The sequence below is a fragment of the Oncorhynchus mykiss genome, chromosome 13 (genome assembly GCF_013265735.2).
Source record: "Oncorhynchus mykiss isolate Arlee chromosome 13, USDA_OmykA_1.1, whole genome shotgun sequence".
Classification (NCBI taxonomy): domain Eukaryota; kingdom Metazoa; phylum Chordata; class Actinopteri; order Salmoniformes; family Salmonidae; genus Oncorhynchus; species Oncorhynchus mykiss.
The window spans coordinates 7,101,228-7,117,329 of NC_048577.1; the positions used below are offsets into that span (position 1 = coordinate 7,101,228).

General features: G+C 45.0%; 1 protein-coding gene across 5 annotated transcripts in view; it reads left to right on the forward strand.

Moving 5' to 3' along the window:
- Positions 1–725: 725 nt before the first annotated feature.
- Positions 726–16,102, forward strand: part of LOC110513552 (LIM domain-binding protein 1) — a 31,846-nt gene continuing 16,469 nt past the window's right edge. For all 5 annotated transcript variants that reach the window (XR_005035429.1, XM_036940065.1, XM_036940067.1 and 2 more), the window contains exons 1-3: positions 726–860; positions 14,028–14,130; positions 14,698–14,742. Coding sequence is in view for 4 of the 5 variants with exons in the window: in XM_036940065.1 (XP_036795960.1) it covers positions 14,111–14,130; positions 14,698–14,742 (65 nt within the window). In the remaining variant the exon portion in view is untranslated. The remainder of the gene's footprint in view (positions 861–14,027; positions 14,131–14,697; positions 14,743–16,102) is intronic.

A 16,102-nucleotide genomic window follows, 5' to 3' on the forward strand; every position in this document is an offset into this window, starting at 1 on the left:
AATTGGGACAGTCAATTTGATCTGTTTAGCCCCCCACCCCCCCCCCCCCCCCCCAAAAAACGATTGATCTAGAGGAGACCGTGTCAATGAATTCAAGACCAATATTTAAACTAGGCGATGACACCTAGTGATGGCGATTGCTTTGCCTTTAATTTCATGACAACAATCTAATTTCGCCCATCATCGCACTATTCCATTATTGTTCGACCATAATTAGCCTAACACGCGTCTCTGTTCGGTTCTGTCGCAGAAGGTTTTCTCTCTGAGGACTAGGTCAATTTCATACATGTCAGTTATGCGATAGAGAGAGCTCAGCGATGGTACAGAAAAAATGCGTAGCAACAACCTATGCGCTGTGTTGTAGAAGGACAGAGGGGGAAGGGAGACTGGATAGGGTACGAGAGTAAGGAGGCGGCGGGCGATGTTCTCTCGTTCTACCGGATCTTTCATTCTAAGGATAGAGAGAGAGAGCGGGTGACTGGACTGGAGGAGAGGAGCAGCGCACAAGCGAGTGCGCTTGAGAGAGAGAGAGAGAGAGAGAAGGAGGAGGGGGGCCAAGAGCTATTGTTCATGTTTTCCCACGAACAAAGGACTTATCTGGGTCTGTACGTAAAATCGACTGCAGGCTTGTGTCCACCGACAGGCCTCATGAGGGATAAAATAACCTATTTCTCATTGTCCGTATTTTCTGGTCCAGTATTCCCGTTCTAAATATTTGTTGTTTATTCTAAAAACGTGGGACGTACTACGTTACGACGAACCAGTCAGCCACCGTAGCGTTTTACGCAAGGAGCGTGCTACACGGTAGCTACTCGCCCAGTTCTGTAAACATCATTCTTTGGTTGGGACTTCTCTTGCAGGTAAAGGTTACATTGGTCAAACGCAAACGTCTATTTCTATTATAATCTTTCTAACGTTTTATTAAAAAATAAATATACATTTCTGCAATGTATGTGCATGGTTGTACTTTGCGCGTATCTTTTTACATTTTTGCTATAACAATTCTAAATGTTAACTGGTTAGCACGTTAGCTAGCCATCTGCCAGAGAAGTAACTGGAGGCGGCTAGTTGAGCGTTAGCTGTGTGTTGGGCTGCTACGTCGCTGTTGTGTGTAGTCAGCGATTTTGTATGGCTTTGTTTTGATTGAAGATGTCCTATCACCGTTTGCTACTGTTGCAGTTACGCCAATTTATCATCAATGCAGCTACCCAATCGATGCATTTTGCAACAATATTGTGAACCCCCGGCGTTCGGATGTAGCTATCTTGTAATGCTAACTACATGTAACATTGTAGCTAGCCAGTTAGCTGGAGCTAGCTGACTTCTCATGTACCACAGCTGATGCTTGTCACTTTGTTGACAAACACTACTGTCCTTGTACTTGTAGCTGACTACTACTGTAGTACACGCTTTCTTGTAACAATCTAGCTAGCTATTTAATTTGTTATCCAATTAGAAATACTCCAACTATCAACTTCGAATGTAGCCATTCTAGTCTAGAGTCTTTGTAGTTTGTGAAATGATGGTTTTAGAATCTAGAATGGATTTATTTATATATTCGTGAAGGTTTAGGCTTTAGTTGTAATCGTGAATTCTCGAATGGAAACCTCTGAGAATGTTGTGTTTGGCTCCCTGATCTGATGACAGGTCATTTACAGTCGGGGAAATCAGATTACCACCACCATCACATCTCAAAGACAGGAAGTTGTCCCCCCCCCCCCCCAGCCCCTGTGTGTGTGTGTGTGTGTGTGTGTGTGTGTGTGGTGTGTGTGTTGTTGTAGAGAGGGTAATTTGCAGCAGAGGAAGTGTGGCTTGTTGCTGATTTGATTTGGACTGACCATCGTTTACCACCATGTAAAGGGACGGAGCTAATGGTTGTTTACACACACACACACACACACACATACACATACACATACACACACCACACACAAAGTGAAGGATCAGAGCTAATGGTTTGTACTGCAGTCTTTTAGCTTGTAATGGAAATATCTTAATTATTAATGTATCCATTAATTTGTTGTGATGCAGCTATTATCACAGGGTTATTGGCATTCCACAGAGTTGGGATATGGCCTAAAAAACATATATTTTTTTATATACTTATGGCCGATATCTATTTTTAAAAAAAAAACATTTTCTCTAAACAAGAGTTGTTACGCAAATAAAGGTCAATACACTGCATTTTAAACAGTCAGCAATAATCTAATGAATTCAGGGCTTGTCAAATGTTTCCTTGGTTAAATAAAGCCTTCCAAACCATAAGAACTACTAAAAATTACATTTTTTTGCAATACTCCCTGGCTTTCAAGTCTGTCTATGAAAATCCCCTTTTTGTTACAAATGTAACCAGCTCCGTGCACTAATAATGGCCAACTTCTCTGGAGCAGGCAGTATAGAAAATGAACTCATAAATAATCTCTCAAGCACAAGCCAGGTGCTAGTGAGTAGCCAGCTAATATTTCGATTTAGCTCCCGAGGAGCGCAGCGGTCTAAGGCACTGCATCTCATTGCTAGAGGCGTCACTACAGACCCTGTTCGATTCCAGGCTGTATCACAACCAGCCATGATTGGGAGTCCCATAGGGCAGCGCACAATTGGCCCGGCGGCCTTCCGGGTTTGGCTGGGGTGGGCCGTCTTGTAATAAGAATTTGTTCTTAACTGACTTTGCCTAGTTAAAAAAAAAAAACTGCTTGCTAACAGGTGTAACAGTTGAACTGTTATGAATACACCCCCCTGTCCGTCTCCATCTGTTGGAACAACAGCCTGTTCATTTTGTTAAGACGTTGAAGTCAAGTGGCTTCCTGGATGAGAAGATGCTTATTTCTCAGAACGAGAACAAGTTGCCAAATCCTTATATAATGTTTTTTTTTATGCCCTTGCACATTTATAAGACTAGACCAGTCGTTCCTAACCTTTTACGGTACTGTACCACAACTGAATGTTGCTCTGCCTGGACTACCTCTCATGTACCTTTCACCGTAGGCCTGTGGTCTCATCAGTCTTCTCAAGCTCCCCTGTGGATAGGCCAGGTACCCCCAGGGGTCCTAGTATCCCGATGGGAACCTGGACTAGACAGCTAGCACATACAGCATGTGGCTTAAATGCTGCTAGCGGTACGTGGTACCCAATGCCACGTGACAGAAACTGAGATACATGTTGATTGATTCTCCCGTTTTAGGAGGGTCTGCTCTACACGGTGGGAGTTGAGACATATAAAGGGTCTTAGTTAGAAAGGTTAACTCCTCTATTACAGTAAAATAACATCTCTCTCTCCATCTCACCCATTCTGTTGGACCAACCTCAAATGAAAATAGCGAGTTGAAACTGCTTGTTGTCAGAGAGGAAGGAGACCTTTCCTCTTTGTTGTTGTGAGAGGCTTGTTGTCTGTGTGTGGGTGGGAAGATACTCAGTGTACACAGTACAGGAGGGGGAGGGCTTGGTGTCACAGCACAGGAGGAGGAGGAGTGGCTTGGTGTCATAGTACAGAAGGAGGAGGAGGGGCTTGGTGTCACAGTACAGGAGGAGGAGGTGCTTGGCCTCACAGTACAGGAGGAGGAGGGGCTTGGTGTCACAGTACAGGAGGAGGAGGAGGGGCTTGGTGTCGCAGCACAGGAGGAGGAGGGGCTTGGTGTCACAGTACAGAAGGAGGAGGGGCTTGGTGTCACAGCAGAGGAGGAGGAGGGGCTTGGTGTCACAGTACAGAAGGAGGAGGGGCTTGGTGTCACAGCAGAGGAGGAGGAGGGGCTTGGTGTCACAGTACAGGAGGAGGAGGGGCTTGGTGTCACAGGAGGAGGAGGGGATTGGTGTCACAGTACAGGAGGAGGGAAGGAGACGAGACCAAAAATAAAATCCCTCATCAAAAAAATAGAAGATTGATTCTTGCAATACAGACATTTGTAACATCTTGCTAAAACACATATCCGATTAATTTCATGAATCAGAATGTATCGACCAGCCCTAGTTCCACAACAAACAGTTAGGCTACACCGAGGGTAATGATACTTTGGTTTGAGTGAGATGGTGTTTTGGTAGTCGTGATTACGCTCTCCTGTCGGTCTCTGGGTCTAGTCTATGCAAGTGTGTGTCTGTCCCTGGAAGATCCAGATTTTAATGTCTGTGTGTCTGAGACACTTTGTGTTCCTCGCTCAGCACAGTGACTATATAGAGTCATGATAGGTGCGTGTGTGTGTGTGTCCCTGACAAATGTTTTATGAGACCAACCCTTTACGACAGAAGTGCTACTTCCTGTGTGTGTGTGTGTGTGTGTGTGTGTGAGTGATGAGGTCGAGGGAGTTCACTACCATTGTGTTGCCACCACCCTGCCGGCTGTGGCTTTGACAGGTAGATTGATGGAGGATGTTCTGAATAGGCATGCTACTCTGCCCTGTTGAGTGTGTGTGTGTGTGTCGGTGTGTGATTTGTGTTCTGTTGATGTCAGGGAGGTGTGTGTGTGTGATTGTTTCTGTTGATGTCAGGGAGGTGTGTGTGTCGGTGTGTGATTGTGTTCTGTGATGTCAGGGAGGTGTGTGTGTGTGTGTGTGTGTCAGTCAGAGGGTACAGTGTGGTTAAGACAAAGCAAAAATCACCCACATACACTCCTTCACTTGTCATGGCAACTGTCAAGTTTGTGTGTCAGGGGACAGCTTTGGGACACGTGTCAGGGACAGCTTTGGGACACGTGTCAGGGACAGCTTTGGGACACGTGTCAGGGACAGCTTTGGGACACCGTGTCAGGGACAGCTTTGGGACACGTGTCAGGGACAGCTTTGGGACACGTGTCAGGGACAGCTTTTTGGACATGTGTCAGGGACACCTGTAGGGGACAGCTTTGGGACACGTGTAGGGACAGCTTTGGGACACGTGTAGGGGACAGCTTTGGGACACGTGTAGGGGACAGCTTTGGGACACATGTAAGGGACAGCTTTGGGACACGTGTAAGGGAACAGCTTTGGACACGCGTAAGGGACAGCTTTGGGACACGCGTAAGGGACAGCTTTGGGACACGCGTCAGGGACAGCTTTGGGACACGTGTCAGGGACAGCTTTGGGACACGTGTAGGGACAGCTTTGGGACACGTGTCAGGGACAGCTTTGGGACACGTGTAGGGACAGGGCAGATACAGGAGACGTATCGACGGGTGGACTGTTTTTCTTGTGTAACTTTATTTATTGCGACAAAAGATGTGTTTTAGAATAATTGCTGATTGGTGAATAATTTTGAAGGTAGGCGGGGCGCTGACTATAAAGCTCCACTCCACATTTCATTCTAAACTGGGGGGGGGATCGAGTGCTGAATGCTGATTGGCTGACAGCCGTGGTATATCAGAGCGCTCGCTAAGTAAATGTTAATGCCCAATTTGTCTAAACACCTAAAAAGATTGCGGTTTCAAAACTGCAGTAAAAGTGCATTGACCGCAGTCGACTGTGATATTCTGGACGCACTAATTGCAGAATATACTATATCATTGTGTGTATTATTATATATTACTGTATATATATTATATGTTTACTATACTGCACTCTACCTGCAGTTACACTGCAAATGTACTGCAGTAAAAAAGTGTTATTTTGGACTTTTTTTGCAGCATACTGAGCATACTGATTGAGATTGTAGCCTCGGAGATTGTAGCCTCAGAGATTGTAGGCTCGGAGGAGAGAATGATGGTGTTAATTTCACACTATAGGTCTATGAACACAACATCACCAAGGAATCAGTCTCATCATCATCTTTCATCATCATCAGTCACATAGTGTTGTTGGATTAAAGCATCTGCTAAATGGCTTGTTGTTGTTGTTATTATTATTAGAGAGCCTATACAGCAACTATGTGAGATGAGGTGGGAGACATCAACAATGAGAAGAAAGGGCGCACACACACCACCACACACACACACACACACACACACACACACACACACACACACCTCTGGTCCAGGGTCAGGCAGCGTGGCTGTGTGTGTGACCCTCTGGTCCAGGGTCAGGCATGCGTGGCTGTGTGTGTGACCTCTGGTCCAGGGTCAGGCTGTGTGTGTGACCTCTGGTCCAGGGTCAGGCAGCGTGGCTGTGGGAGTGACCTCTGGTCAGGCAGCGTGGCTGTGTGTGTGACCTCTGGTCCAGGGTCAGGCAGCGTGGCTGTGTTGTGTGACCTCTGGTCCAGGGTCAGGCAGCGTGGCTGTGTGTGTGACCTCTGGTCCAGGGTCAGGCTGTGTGTGTGACCTCTGGTCCAGGGTCAGGACTGTGTGTGTGACCTCTGGTCCAGGGTCAGGCAGCGTGGCTGTGGGTCAGACCTCTGGGTCAGGCAGCGTGGCTGTGTGTGTGACCTCTGGTCCAGGGTCAGGCAGCGTGGCTGTGTGTGTGACCTCTGGTCAGGGTCAGGCTGTGTGTGTGACCTCTGGTCCAGGGTCAGGCTGTGTGTGTGACCTCTGGTCCAGGGTCAGGCAGTGTGGCTGTGTGTGTGACCTCTGGTCCAGGGTCAGGCAGCGTGGCTAGATGGTTGTTATGATAGAGAGTAGGAGGGTTAGGACTGGCTAGATGGTTGTTATGATAGAGAGAGGAGGAGGGGTAGGACTGGCTAGATGGTTGTTATGATAGAGAGAGGAGGAGGGGTAGGACTGGCTAGGTGGTTGTTATGATAGAGAGGAGGGGTAGGACTGGCTAGATGGTTGTTTATGATAGAGAGAGGAGGGGTAGGACTGGCTAGATGGTTGTTATGATAGAGAGGAGGAGGGGTAGGACTGGCTAGATGGTTATGATAGAGAGGAGGAGGGGTAGGACTGGCTAGATGGTTGTTATGATAGAGAGGAGGAGGGGGTAGGACTGGCTAGATGGTTGTTATAGAGAGAGGAGGAGTAGGACTGGCTAGATGTTGTTATGATAGAGAGAGGAGGAGGGGTAGGACTGGCTAGATGGGTTGTTATGATAGAGAGCAGGATGGAGGTGGTAGACTGGCTAGATGTTGTTATGATTGAGAGGAGGAGGGGTAGGACTGGCTAGATGGTTGTTATGATAGAGGGAGGAAGGGTAGGACTGGCTAGATGGTTACTGATAGAGAGAGGAGGAGGGGTAGGACTGGCTAGGTGGTTGTTATGATAGAGAGATGAGGAGGGGGTAGGACTGGCTAGATGGTTGTTATGATAGAGGAGGTGGAGGGGTAGACTAGGCTAGATGGTTATGATAGAGAGGAGGAGGGGTAGGACTGGCTAGATGGTTGTTATGATAGAGAGAGGAGGAGGGGTAGGACTGGCTAGATGGTTGTTATGATAAGAGGGAGGAGTAGGACTGGCTAGATGGTTGTTATGATAAGAGAGTAGGAGGAGGGGTAGGACTGGCTAATGGTTGTTTTGATAAAGAGAGGAGGGGTAGGACTGGCTAGATGGTTGTTGTGATTGAGAGGAGGAGGGGTAGGACTGGCTAGGTGGTTGGTATGATAGAGAGAGGAGGAGGGGTAGGACTGGCTAGATTGTTGTTATGATAGGAGAGGGAGGGGTAGGACTGGCCAGATGGGTTGTTATGATAGAGGAGAGAGGAGCGGGTTGGACTGGCTAGAATGGTTGTTATAGAGGAGGAGGAGGGGGTAGGATTGGCTAGATGGTTGTTATAGAGAGAGGAGGGGTAGGACTGGCTAGATGGTTGTTGTGATGGAGAGGAGGAGGGGTAGGACTGGCTAGGTGGTTGTTATGATAGAGAGAGGAGGAGGGTTGGACTGGCTAGATGGTTGTTATAGAGAGAGGAGGGGTAGGAACTGGCTAGATGGTTGTTATAGAGAGAGGAGGGGTAGGACTGGCTAGATGGTTGTTATGATAGAGAGGAGGAGGGGTAGGACTGGCTAGATGGTTGTTATGATAGAGAGAGGAGGAGGAGTAGGACTGGCTAGATGGTTGTTATGATGGAGAGGAGGAGGGTTGGACTGGCTTGATGGTTGTTATGATAGAGAGGTGGCGAGGTAGGGACTGGCTAGATGGTTGTTTTGATAGAGAGAGGTGGAGGGGTAGGACTGGCTAGATGGTTGTTATGATAGAGAGAAGAGGGGTTGGACTGGCTAGATGGTTGTTATGATAGAGAGAGGAGGAGGGGTAGGACTGGCTAGATGGTTGTTATGATGGAGAGGAGGAGGGTTGGACTGGCTAGATGGTTGTTATGATAGAGAGGAGGGGTAGGACCTGGCTAGATGGTTGTTTTGATAGAGAGAGGTGGAGGGGTAGGACTGGCTAGATGGTTGTTATGATGGAGAGGAGGAGGGTTGGACTGGCTAGATGGTTGTTATGATAGAGAGGAGGGGTAGGACTGGCTAGATGGTTGTTTTTGATAGAGAGAGGGTTAGAATGTGTAAGGGGTCAGTTTAGCGGTGTAGAAGGAGGGGTGGCTGTGATGGGAGAGGGGGATACAGGGTAGAGGCCTAGTGTGTACGAGAGTTATTGGTTTGGGCCCGGGAAATTGTTGTCCTGTACCTTTATGTTAGGAAAACTGTGGTGTGTGTTGTGTGTGTGTGTTGCTGCTTACCTGTGAATGGGTGTAGCCAAGGTGAAACTAGAGCAGAACTGGTCGTCCCTACTAGTGTCCACACACACACACTGATCACTTAAAGATGCACTATGCAGATATCGCTCTGGCCATTTCCTGGTTGATAGAATTCTAATATTCGCTTAATTTCAGTTCATGTGACAAAACCAGCAGGTGTCGTGTGGAGACTCATTGTACCATGTAACAGCTGTGAAATTCCCCTTTGAAGCCGGTGTACAACACCGAAAGGTAAAGGTCGTAAACAGATGTAGTCTGGTCGCCCAAGAAGTGACACATTTCAACTTGAACTATAATAACTAATCGTGTGTTCTGTACGTCGTCTCCGTATTCAGTCGCTACAGTTGTAATGCTCTCTGTCTTTCTGTATTCAGTCGTTACAGTTGTAATGCTCTCTGTCGTCTCCGTATTCAGTCGCTACAGTTGTAATGCTCTCTGTCTTTCTGTATTCAGTCGTTACAGTTGTAATGCTCTCTGTCGTCTCCCGTATTCAGCCGTTACAGTTGTAATGCTCTCTGTCTTGCAGTATTCAGTCGTTACAGTTGTAATGCTCTCTGTCGTCCTCCGTATTCAGTCGTTACAGTTGTAATGCTCTCTGTCTTTCAGTATTCAGTCGTTACAGTTGTAATGCTCTCTGTCTTTCAGTATTCAGTCGTTACAGTTTGTAATGCTCTCTGTCGTCTCCGTATTCAGTCGTTACAGTTGTAATGCTCTCTGTCTTTCTGTATTCAGTCGTTACATTTGTAATGCTCTCTGTCTTTCAGTATTCAGTCGTTACAGTTGCATGCTCTCTGTCGTCTCCGTATTCAGTCGTTACAGTTGTAATGCTCTCTGTCTTTCTGTATTCAGTCGTTACATTGTAATGCTCTCGGCCTTTCTGTATTCAGTCGTTACAGTTGTAATGCTCTCTGTCTTTACTGTATTCAGTCGTTACAGTTGTATGCTCTCTGTCTTTCTGTATTCAGTCGTTACAGTTGTAATGCTCTCTGTCGTCTCCGTATTCAGAGTCGTTACAGTTGTAATGCTCTCTGTCTTTCTGTATCAGAGTCGTTACAGTTGTAATGCTCTCTGTCTTTCAGTATTCAGTCGTTACAGTTGTAATGCTCTCTGTCTTTCAGTATTCAGTCGTTACAGTTGTAATGCTCTCTGTCTCCGTATTCAGTCGTTACAAGTTGTAATGCTCTCTGTCTTTCAGTATTCAGCCGTTACAGTTGTAATGCTCTCTGTCTTTCTGTATTCAGTCTGTTACAGTTGTAATGCTCTCTGTCCTTTCTGTATTCAGTCGTTACAGTTGTAATGCTCTCTGTCTTTCTGTATTCAGTCGTTACAGTTGTAATGCTCTCTGGTCGTCTCCGTATTCAGCCGTTACAGTTGTAATGCTCTCTGTCTTTCTGTATTCAGAGTCGTTATCAGTTGTAATGCTCTCTGTCTTTCAGTATTCAGTCGTTACAGTTGTAATGCTCTCTGTCTTTCTGTATTCAGTCGTTACAGTTGTAATGCTCTCTGTCTTTCTGTATTCAGTCGTTACAGTTGTAATGCTCTCTGTCGTCTCCGTATTCAGATCGTTACAGTTGTAATGCTCTCTGTCTTTCTGTTATTCAGTCGTTACAGGTTGTAATGCTCTCTGTCTTTCTGTATTCAGTCGTTACAGTTGTAATGCTCTCTGTACTTTCTGTATTCAGTCGTTACAGTTGTATGCTCTCTGTCTTTCTTATTCTGTCGTTACAGTTGTAATGCTCCTCTGTCGTCTCTGTATTCAGTCGTTACAGTTGTAATGCTCTCTGTCTTTCAGTATTCAGTCGTTCAGTTGTAATGCTACTCTGTCTTTCAGTATTCAGAATCGTACAGTTGTAATGCTCTCTGTCGTCTCCGTATTCAGTCGTTACAGTTGTATGCTCTCTGTCCTTTCTGTATTCAGTCGGTACATTTGTAATGCTCTCTGTCTGTCAGTATTCAGTCGTTACAGTTGCAATGCTCTCTGTCGTCTCCGTATTCATCGTTACAGTTGTAAATGCTCTCTGTCTTTCTGTATTCATTCGTTACAGTTGTAATGCTCTCGGCCTTTTCTGTATTCAGTCGTTACCAGTTGTAATGCTCTCTGTCTTTCTGTATTCAGAGTCGTTACAGTTGTAATGCTCTCTGTCTTTCTGTATTCAGTCGTTACAGTTGTAATGCTCTCTGTCGTCTCCGTATTCCAGTCCGTTACAGTTGTAATGCTCTCTGTCTTTCTGTATTCAGTCGTTACAGTTGTAATGCTCTCTGTCTTTCAGTATTCAGTCGTTACAGTTGTAATGCTCTCTGTCTTTCAGTATTCAGTCGTTACAGTTGTAATGCTCTCTGTCTCCGTATTCAGTCGTTACAGTTGTAATGCTCTCTGTCTTTCAGTATTCAGCCGTTACAGTTGTAATGCTCTCTGTCTTTCTGTATTCAGTCGTTACAGTTGTAATGCTCTCTGTCTTTCTGTATTCAGAGTCGTTACAGTTGTAATGCTCTCTGTCTTTCTGTATTCAGTCGTTACAGTTGTAATGCTCTCTGTCGTCTCCGGTATTCAGCCGTTACAGTTGTAATGCTCTCTGTCTTTCTGTATTCAGTCGTTACAGTTGTAATGCTCTCTGTCTTTCAGTATTCAGTCGTTACAGTTGTAATGCTCTCTGTCTTTCCTGTATTCAGTCGTTACAGTTGTAATGCTCTCTGTCTTTCTGTATTCAGTCGTTACAGTTGTAATGCTCTCTGTCGTCTCCGTATTCAGTCGTTACAGTTGTAATGCTCTCTGTCTTTCTGTATTCAAGTCGTTACAGTTGTAATGCTCTCTGTCTTTCTGTATTCAGTCGTTACAGTTGTAATGCTCTCTGTCTTTCTGTATTCAGTCGTTACAGTTGTAATGCTCTCTGTCTTTCTGTATTCTGTCGTTACAGTTGTAATGCTCTCTGTCGTCTCTGTATTCAGATCGTTACAGTTGTAATGCTCTCTGTCTTTCAGTATTCAGCCGTTACAGTTGTAATGCTCTCTGTCTTTCAGTATTCAGTCGTTACAGTTGTAATGCTCTCTGTCTTTCAGTATTCAGTCGTTACAGTTGTAATGCTCTCTGTCTTTCTGTATTCAGTCGTTACAGTTGTAATGCTCTCTGGTCGTCTCCGTATTCAGTCCGTTACAGTTGTAATGCTCTCTGTCGTCTCCGTATTCCAGTCGTTACAGTTGTAATGCTCTCTGTCTTTCTGTATTCAGTCCGTTACAGTTGTAATGCTCTATGTCTTTCTGTATTCAGTCGTTACAGTTGTAATGCTCTCTGTCGTCTCCGTATTCAGTCGTTACAGTTGTAATGCTCTCTGTCTTTCTGTATTCAGTCGTTACAGTTGTAATGGTCTATGTCTTTCTGTATTCAGTCGTTACAGTTGTAATGCTCTCTGTCGTCTCCGTATTCAGTCGTTACAGTTGTAATGCTCTCTGTCGTCTTCGTATTCAGCCGTTACAGTTGTAATGCTCTCTGTCGTCTCCGTATTCAGCCGTTACAGTTGTAATGCTCTCTGTCTTTCAGTATTCAGTCGTTACAGTTGTACTGCTCTCTGTCGTCTCCGTATTCAGTCGTTACAGTTGTAATGCTCTCTGTCTTTCAGTATTCAGGTCGTTACAGTTGTAATGCTCTCTGTCTTTCAGTATTCAGTCGTTACAGTTGTAATGCTCTCTGTCGTCTCTGTATTCAGTCGTTACAGTTGTAATGCTCTCTGTCTTTCAGTATTCAGGCCGTTACAGTTGTAATGCTCTCTGTCTTTCAGTATTCAGTCGTTACAGTTGTAATGCTCTCTGTCTTTCAGTATTCAGTCGTTACAGTTGTAATGCTCTCTGTCTTTCTGTATTCAGTCGTTACAGTTGTAATGCTCTCTGTCGTCTCCGTATTCAGCCGTTACAGTTGTAATGCTCTCTGTCGTCTCCGTATTCAGCCGTTACAGTTGTAATGCTCTCTGTCTTTCAGTATTCAGGTCGTTACAGTTGTACTGCTCTCTGTCGTCTCCGTATTCAGTCGTTACAGTTGTAATGCTCTCTGTCTTTCAGTATTCAGTCGTTACAGTTGTAATGCTCTCTGTCTTTCAGTATTCAGTCGTTACAGTTGTAATGCTCTCTGTCGTCTCTGTATTCAGTCGTTACAGTTGTAATGCTCTCTGTCTTTCAGTATTCAGCCGTTACAGTTGTAATGCTCTCTGTCTTTCAGTATTCAGGTCGTTACAGTTGTAATGCTCTCTGTCTTTCAGTATTCAGTCGTTACAGTTGTAATGCTCTCTGTCTTTCTGTATTCAGTCGTTACAGTTGTAATGCTCTCTGTCGTCTCCGTATTCAGCCGTTACAGTTGTAATGCTCTCTGTCGTCTCCGTATTCAGCCGTTACAGTTGTAATGCTCTCTGTCTTTCAGTATTCAGTCGTTACAGTTGTAATGCTCTCTGTCGTCTCCGTATTCAGTCGTTACAGTTGTAATGCTCTCTGTCTTTCAGTATTCAGTCGTTACAGTTGTAATGCTCTCTGTCTTTCAGTATTCAGTCGTTACAGTTGTAATGCTCTCTGTCGTCTCCGTATTCAGTCGTTACAGTTGTAATGCTCTCTGTCTTTCTGTATTCAGTCGTTACATTTGTAATGCTCTCTGTCTTTCAGTATTCAGTCGTTACAGTTGCAATGCTCTCTGTCGTCTCCGTATTCAGTCGTTACAGTTGTAATGCTCTCTGTCGTCTCCGTATTCAGTCGTTACAGTTGTAATGCTCTCTGTCTTCTGTATTCAGTCGTTACAGTTGCAATGCTCTCTGTCGTCTCCGTATTCAGGTCGTTACAGTTGTAATGCCTCTCTGTCTTTCTGTATTCAGTCGTTACAGTTGTAATGCTCTCGGCCTTTCTGTATTCAGTCGTTACAGTTGTAATGCTCTCTGTCTTCTGTATTCAGCTCGTTACAGTTGTAATGCTCTCTGTCTTTCTGTATTCAGTCGTTACAGTTGTAATGCTCTCTGTCGTCTCCGTATTCAGTCGTTACAGTTGTAATGCTCTCTGTCTTTCTGTATTCAGTCGTTACAGTTGTAATGCTCTCTGTCTTTCAGTATTCAGTCGTTACAGTTGTAATGCTCTCTGTCTTTCAGTATTCAGTCGTTACAGTTGTAATGCTCTCTGTCTCCGTATTCAGTCGTTACAGTTGTAATGCTCTCTGTCTTTCTGTATTCAGTCGTTACAGTTGTAATGCTCTCTGTCGTCTCCGTATTCAGTCGTTACAGTTGCAATGATCTCTGTCGTCTCCGTATTCAGTCGTTACAGTTGTAATGCTCTCTGTCTTTCAGTATTCAGTCGTTACAGTTGTAATGATCTCTGTCGTCTCCGTATTCAGTCGTTACAGTTGTAATGCTCTCTGTCGTCTCCGTATTCAGTCGTTACAGTTGCAATGCTCTCTGTCTTTCAGTATTCAGTCGTTACAGTTGTAATGCTCTCTGGTCGTCTCCGTATTCAGTCGTTACAGTTGTAATGCTCTCTGTCTTTCAGGCTGTTCCTCCAAGTCATTCAAGCTGTACTCTCCAAAGGAGCCCCCCAACGGCAGCTCCTTTCCCCCGTTCCACCCCGGCACCATGCTGGACAGAGACCTGGGGTGAGCAGGATGCACACACACCTGAAACGTTGTTGTATTCTGTGGTGCTTTTGGAGTGTGTGTGTCTTTTTGAGTCGGGGTGATTGATTTGACTGCTGTGTATGTGTGTGTCTTTTTGAGTCGGGGTGATTGATTTGACTGCTGTGTATGTGTGTGTCTTTCTGAGTCGGGTGATTGATTTGACTGCTGTGTATGTGTGTGTCTTTTTGAGTCGGGGTGATTGATTTGACTGCTGTGTATGTGTGTGTCTTTCTGAGTCGGGGTGATTGATTTGACTGCTGTGTATGTGTGTGTCTTTCTGAGTCGGGGTGAGCGGTTAGCTCCTCCCCTGAGATGGATTGTTACAGGAAGTCCTGCTAGCTCGTCCAGATCTCAGGATGGTGTGTGTGCGTGTGCGTGTGTGTGTGTGTGCGTGTTGGGGGGGGGGGGGGGGGGGTACATGTCCAGGCTAACTGTCTCATCTGGTTCTTACAGATAACAGGCAACAGTTAAATTCACATTTTTGTGTGGAGAAAGACAAGTATTCAACTAGATGTTTCCTTGACAGTGTGTTTTCTTTCTCTGCAGCCCAACCCCCATGTACCCCCCCTCATACCTGGAGCCTGGAATAGGGTAAGACTTACTGACCGTTTCTAGTCTGGATGTTTCTGGTCTAGATATCACAAACCTACATCAATTTCTGCTACCGTCTGCGTTTTTAGTGGACTGAAATATATGCCTGTACTCAGTTTAAGTTCCAGTAGTGTTTACTGTTGAAGTCAGAAGTTTACATACACTCAGGTTGGAGTCATTAAAACTGGTTTACATACACTCAGGTTGGAGTCATTAAAACTGGTTTACATACACTCAGGTTGGAGTCATTAAAAACTGGTTTACATACACTCAGGTTGGAGTCATTAAAACTGGTTTACATACACTCAGGTTGGAGTCATTAAAACTGGTTTACATACACTCAGGTTGGAGTCATTAAAACTGGTTTACATACACTCAGGTTGGAGTCATTAAAACTGGTTTACATACACTCAGGTTGGAGTCATTAAAACAGTTTTTTTCAACCACTCCACAAAATCTCTTGTTAATTAACAAACTATAGTTTTGGTAAGTCGGTTAGGACATCTACTTCGTGCATGACGCAAGTCATTTTTCCAACGATTGTTGGCAGACAGATTATTTTCCCTTATAATTCACTGTATCACAATTCCAGTGGGTCAGAAGTTTACATACACTAAGTTGACTGTGCCTTTAAACAGCTTGGAAAATTCCAGAAAATTATGTCATGGCTTTAGAAGCTTCTGATAGGCTAATTGACATCATTTGAGTCTATTGGAGGTGTACCTGTGGATGTATTTCAAAGCCTATCTTCAAACTCTGTTCCTCTTTCCTTGACATCAGGGGAAAATCAAAATAAATCAGCCAAGACTTCATAAAAAAATTGCAGACCTCCACAAGTCTGGTTCATCCTTGGGAGCAATTTCCAAACGCCTGAAGGTACCACGCTCATCTGTACAAACAATAGTACGCAAGTATAAACACCATGGGAACACGCAGCCGTCATTCCGCTCAGGAACGAGACGCATTCTGTCTCCTAGAGATGAACGTACTTTTGTGCGAAAAGTGCAAATCAATCCCAGAATAACAGCAAATGACCTGTGAAGATGCTGGAGGAAATATCCACAGTAAAACGAGTCCTATATCGACATAACCTGAAAGGCCGCTCAGCAAGGAAGAAGCCACTGCTCCAAAACTGTCATGGAAAAGCCAGACTACGGTTTGCAACTGCACATAGGGACAAAGATCGTACTTTTTGGAGAAATTACCTCTGGTCTGATGAAACAAAAATAGAACTGTTTGGCCATCGTTATGTTTTGAGGAGAAAGGGGGAGGCTTGCAAGCCGAAGAACACCATCAGAACTGTGAAGCATGGGGGTGGCAGCATTATGTTGTGGGGGTGCTTTGCTGCAGGAGGGACTGG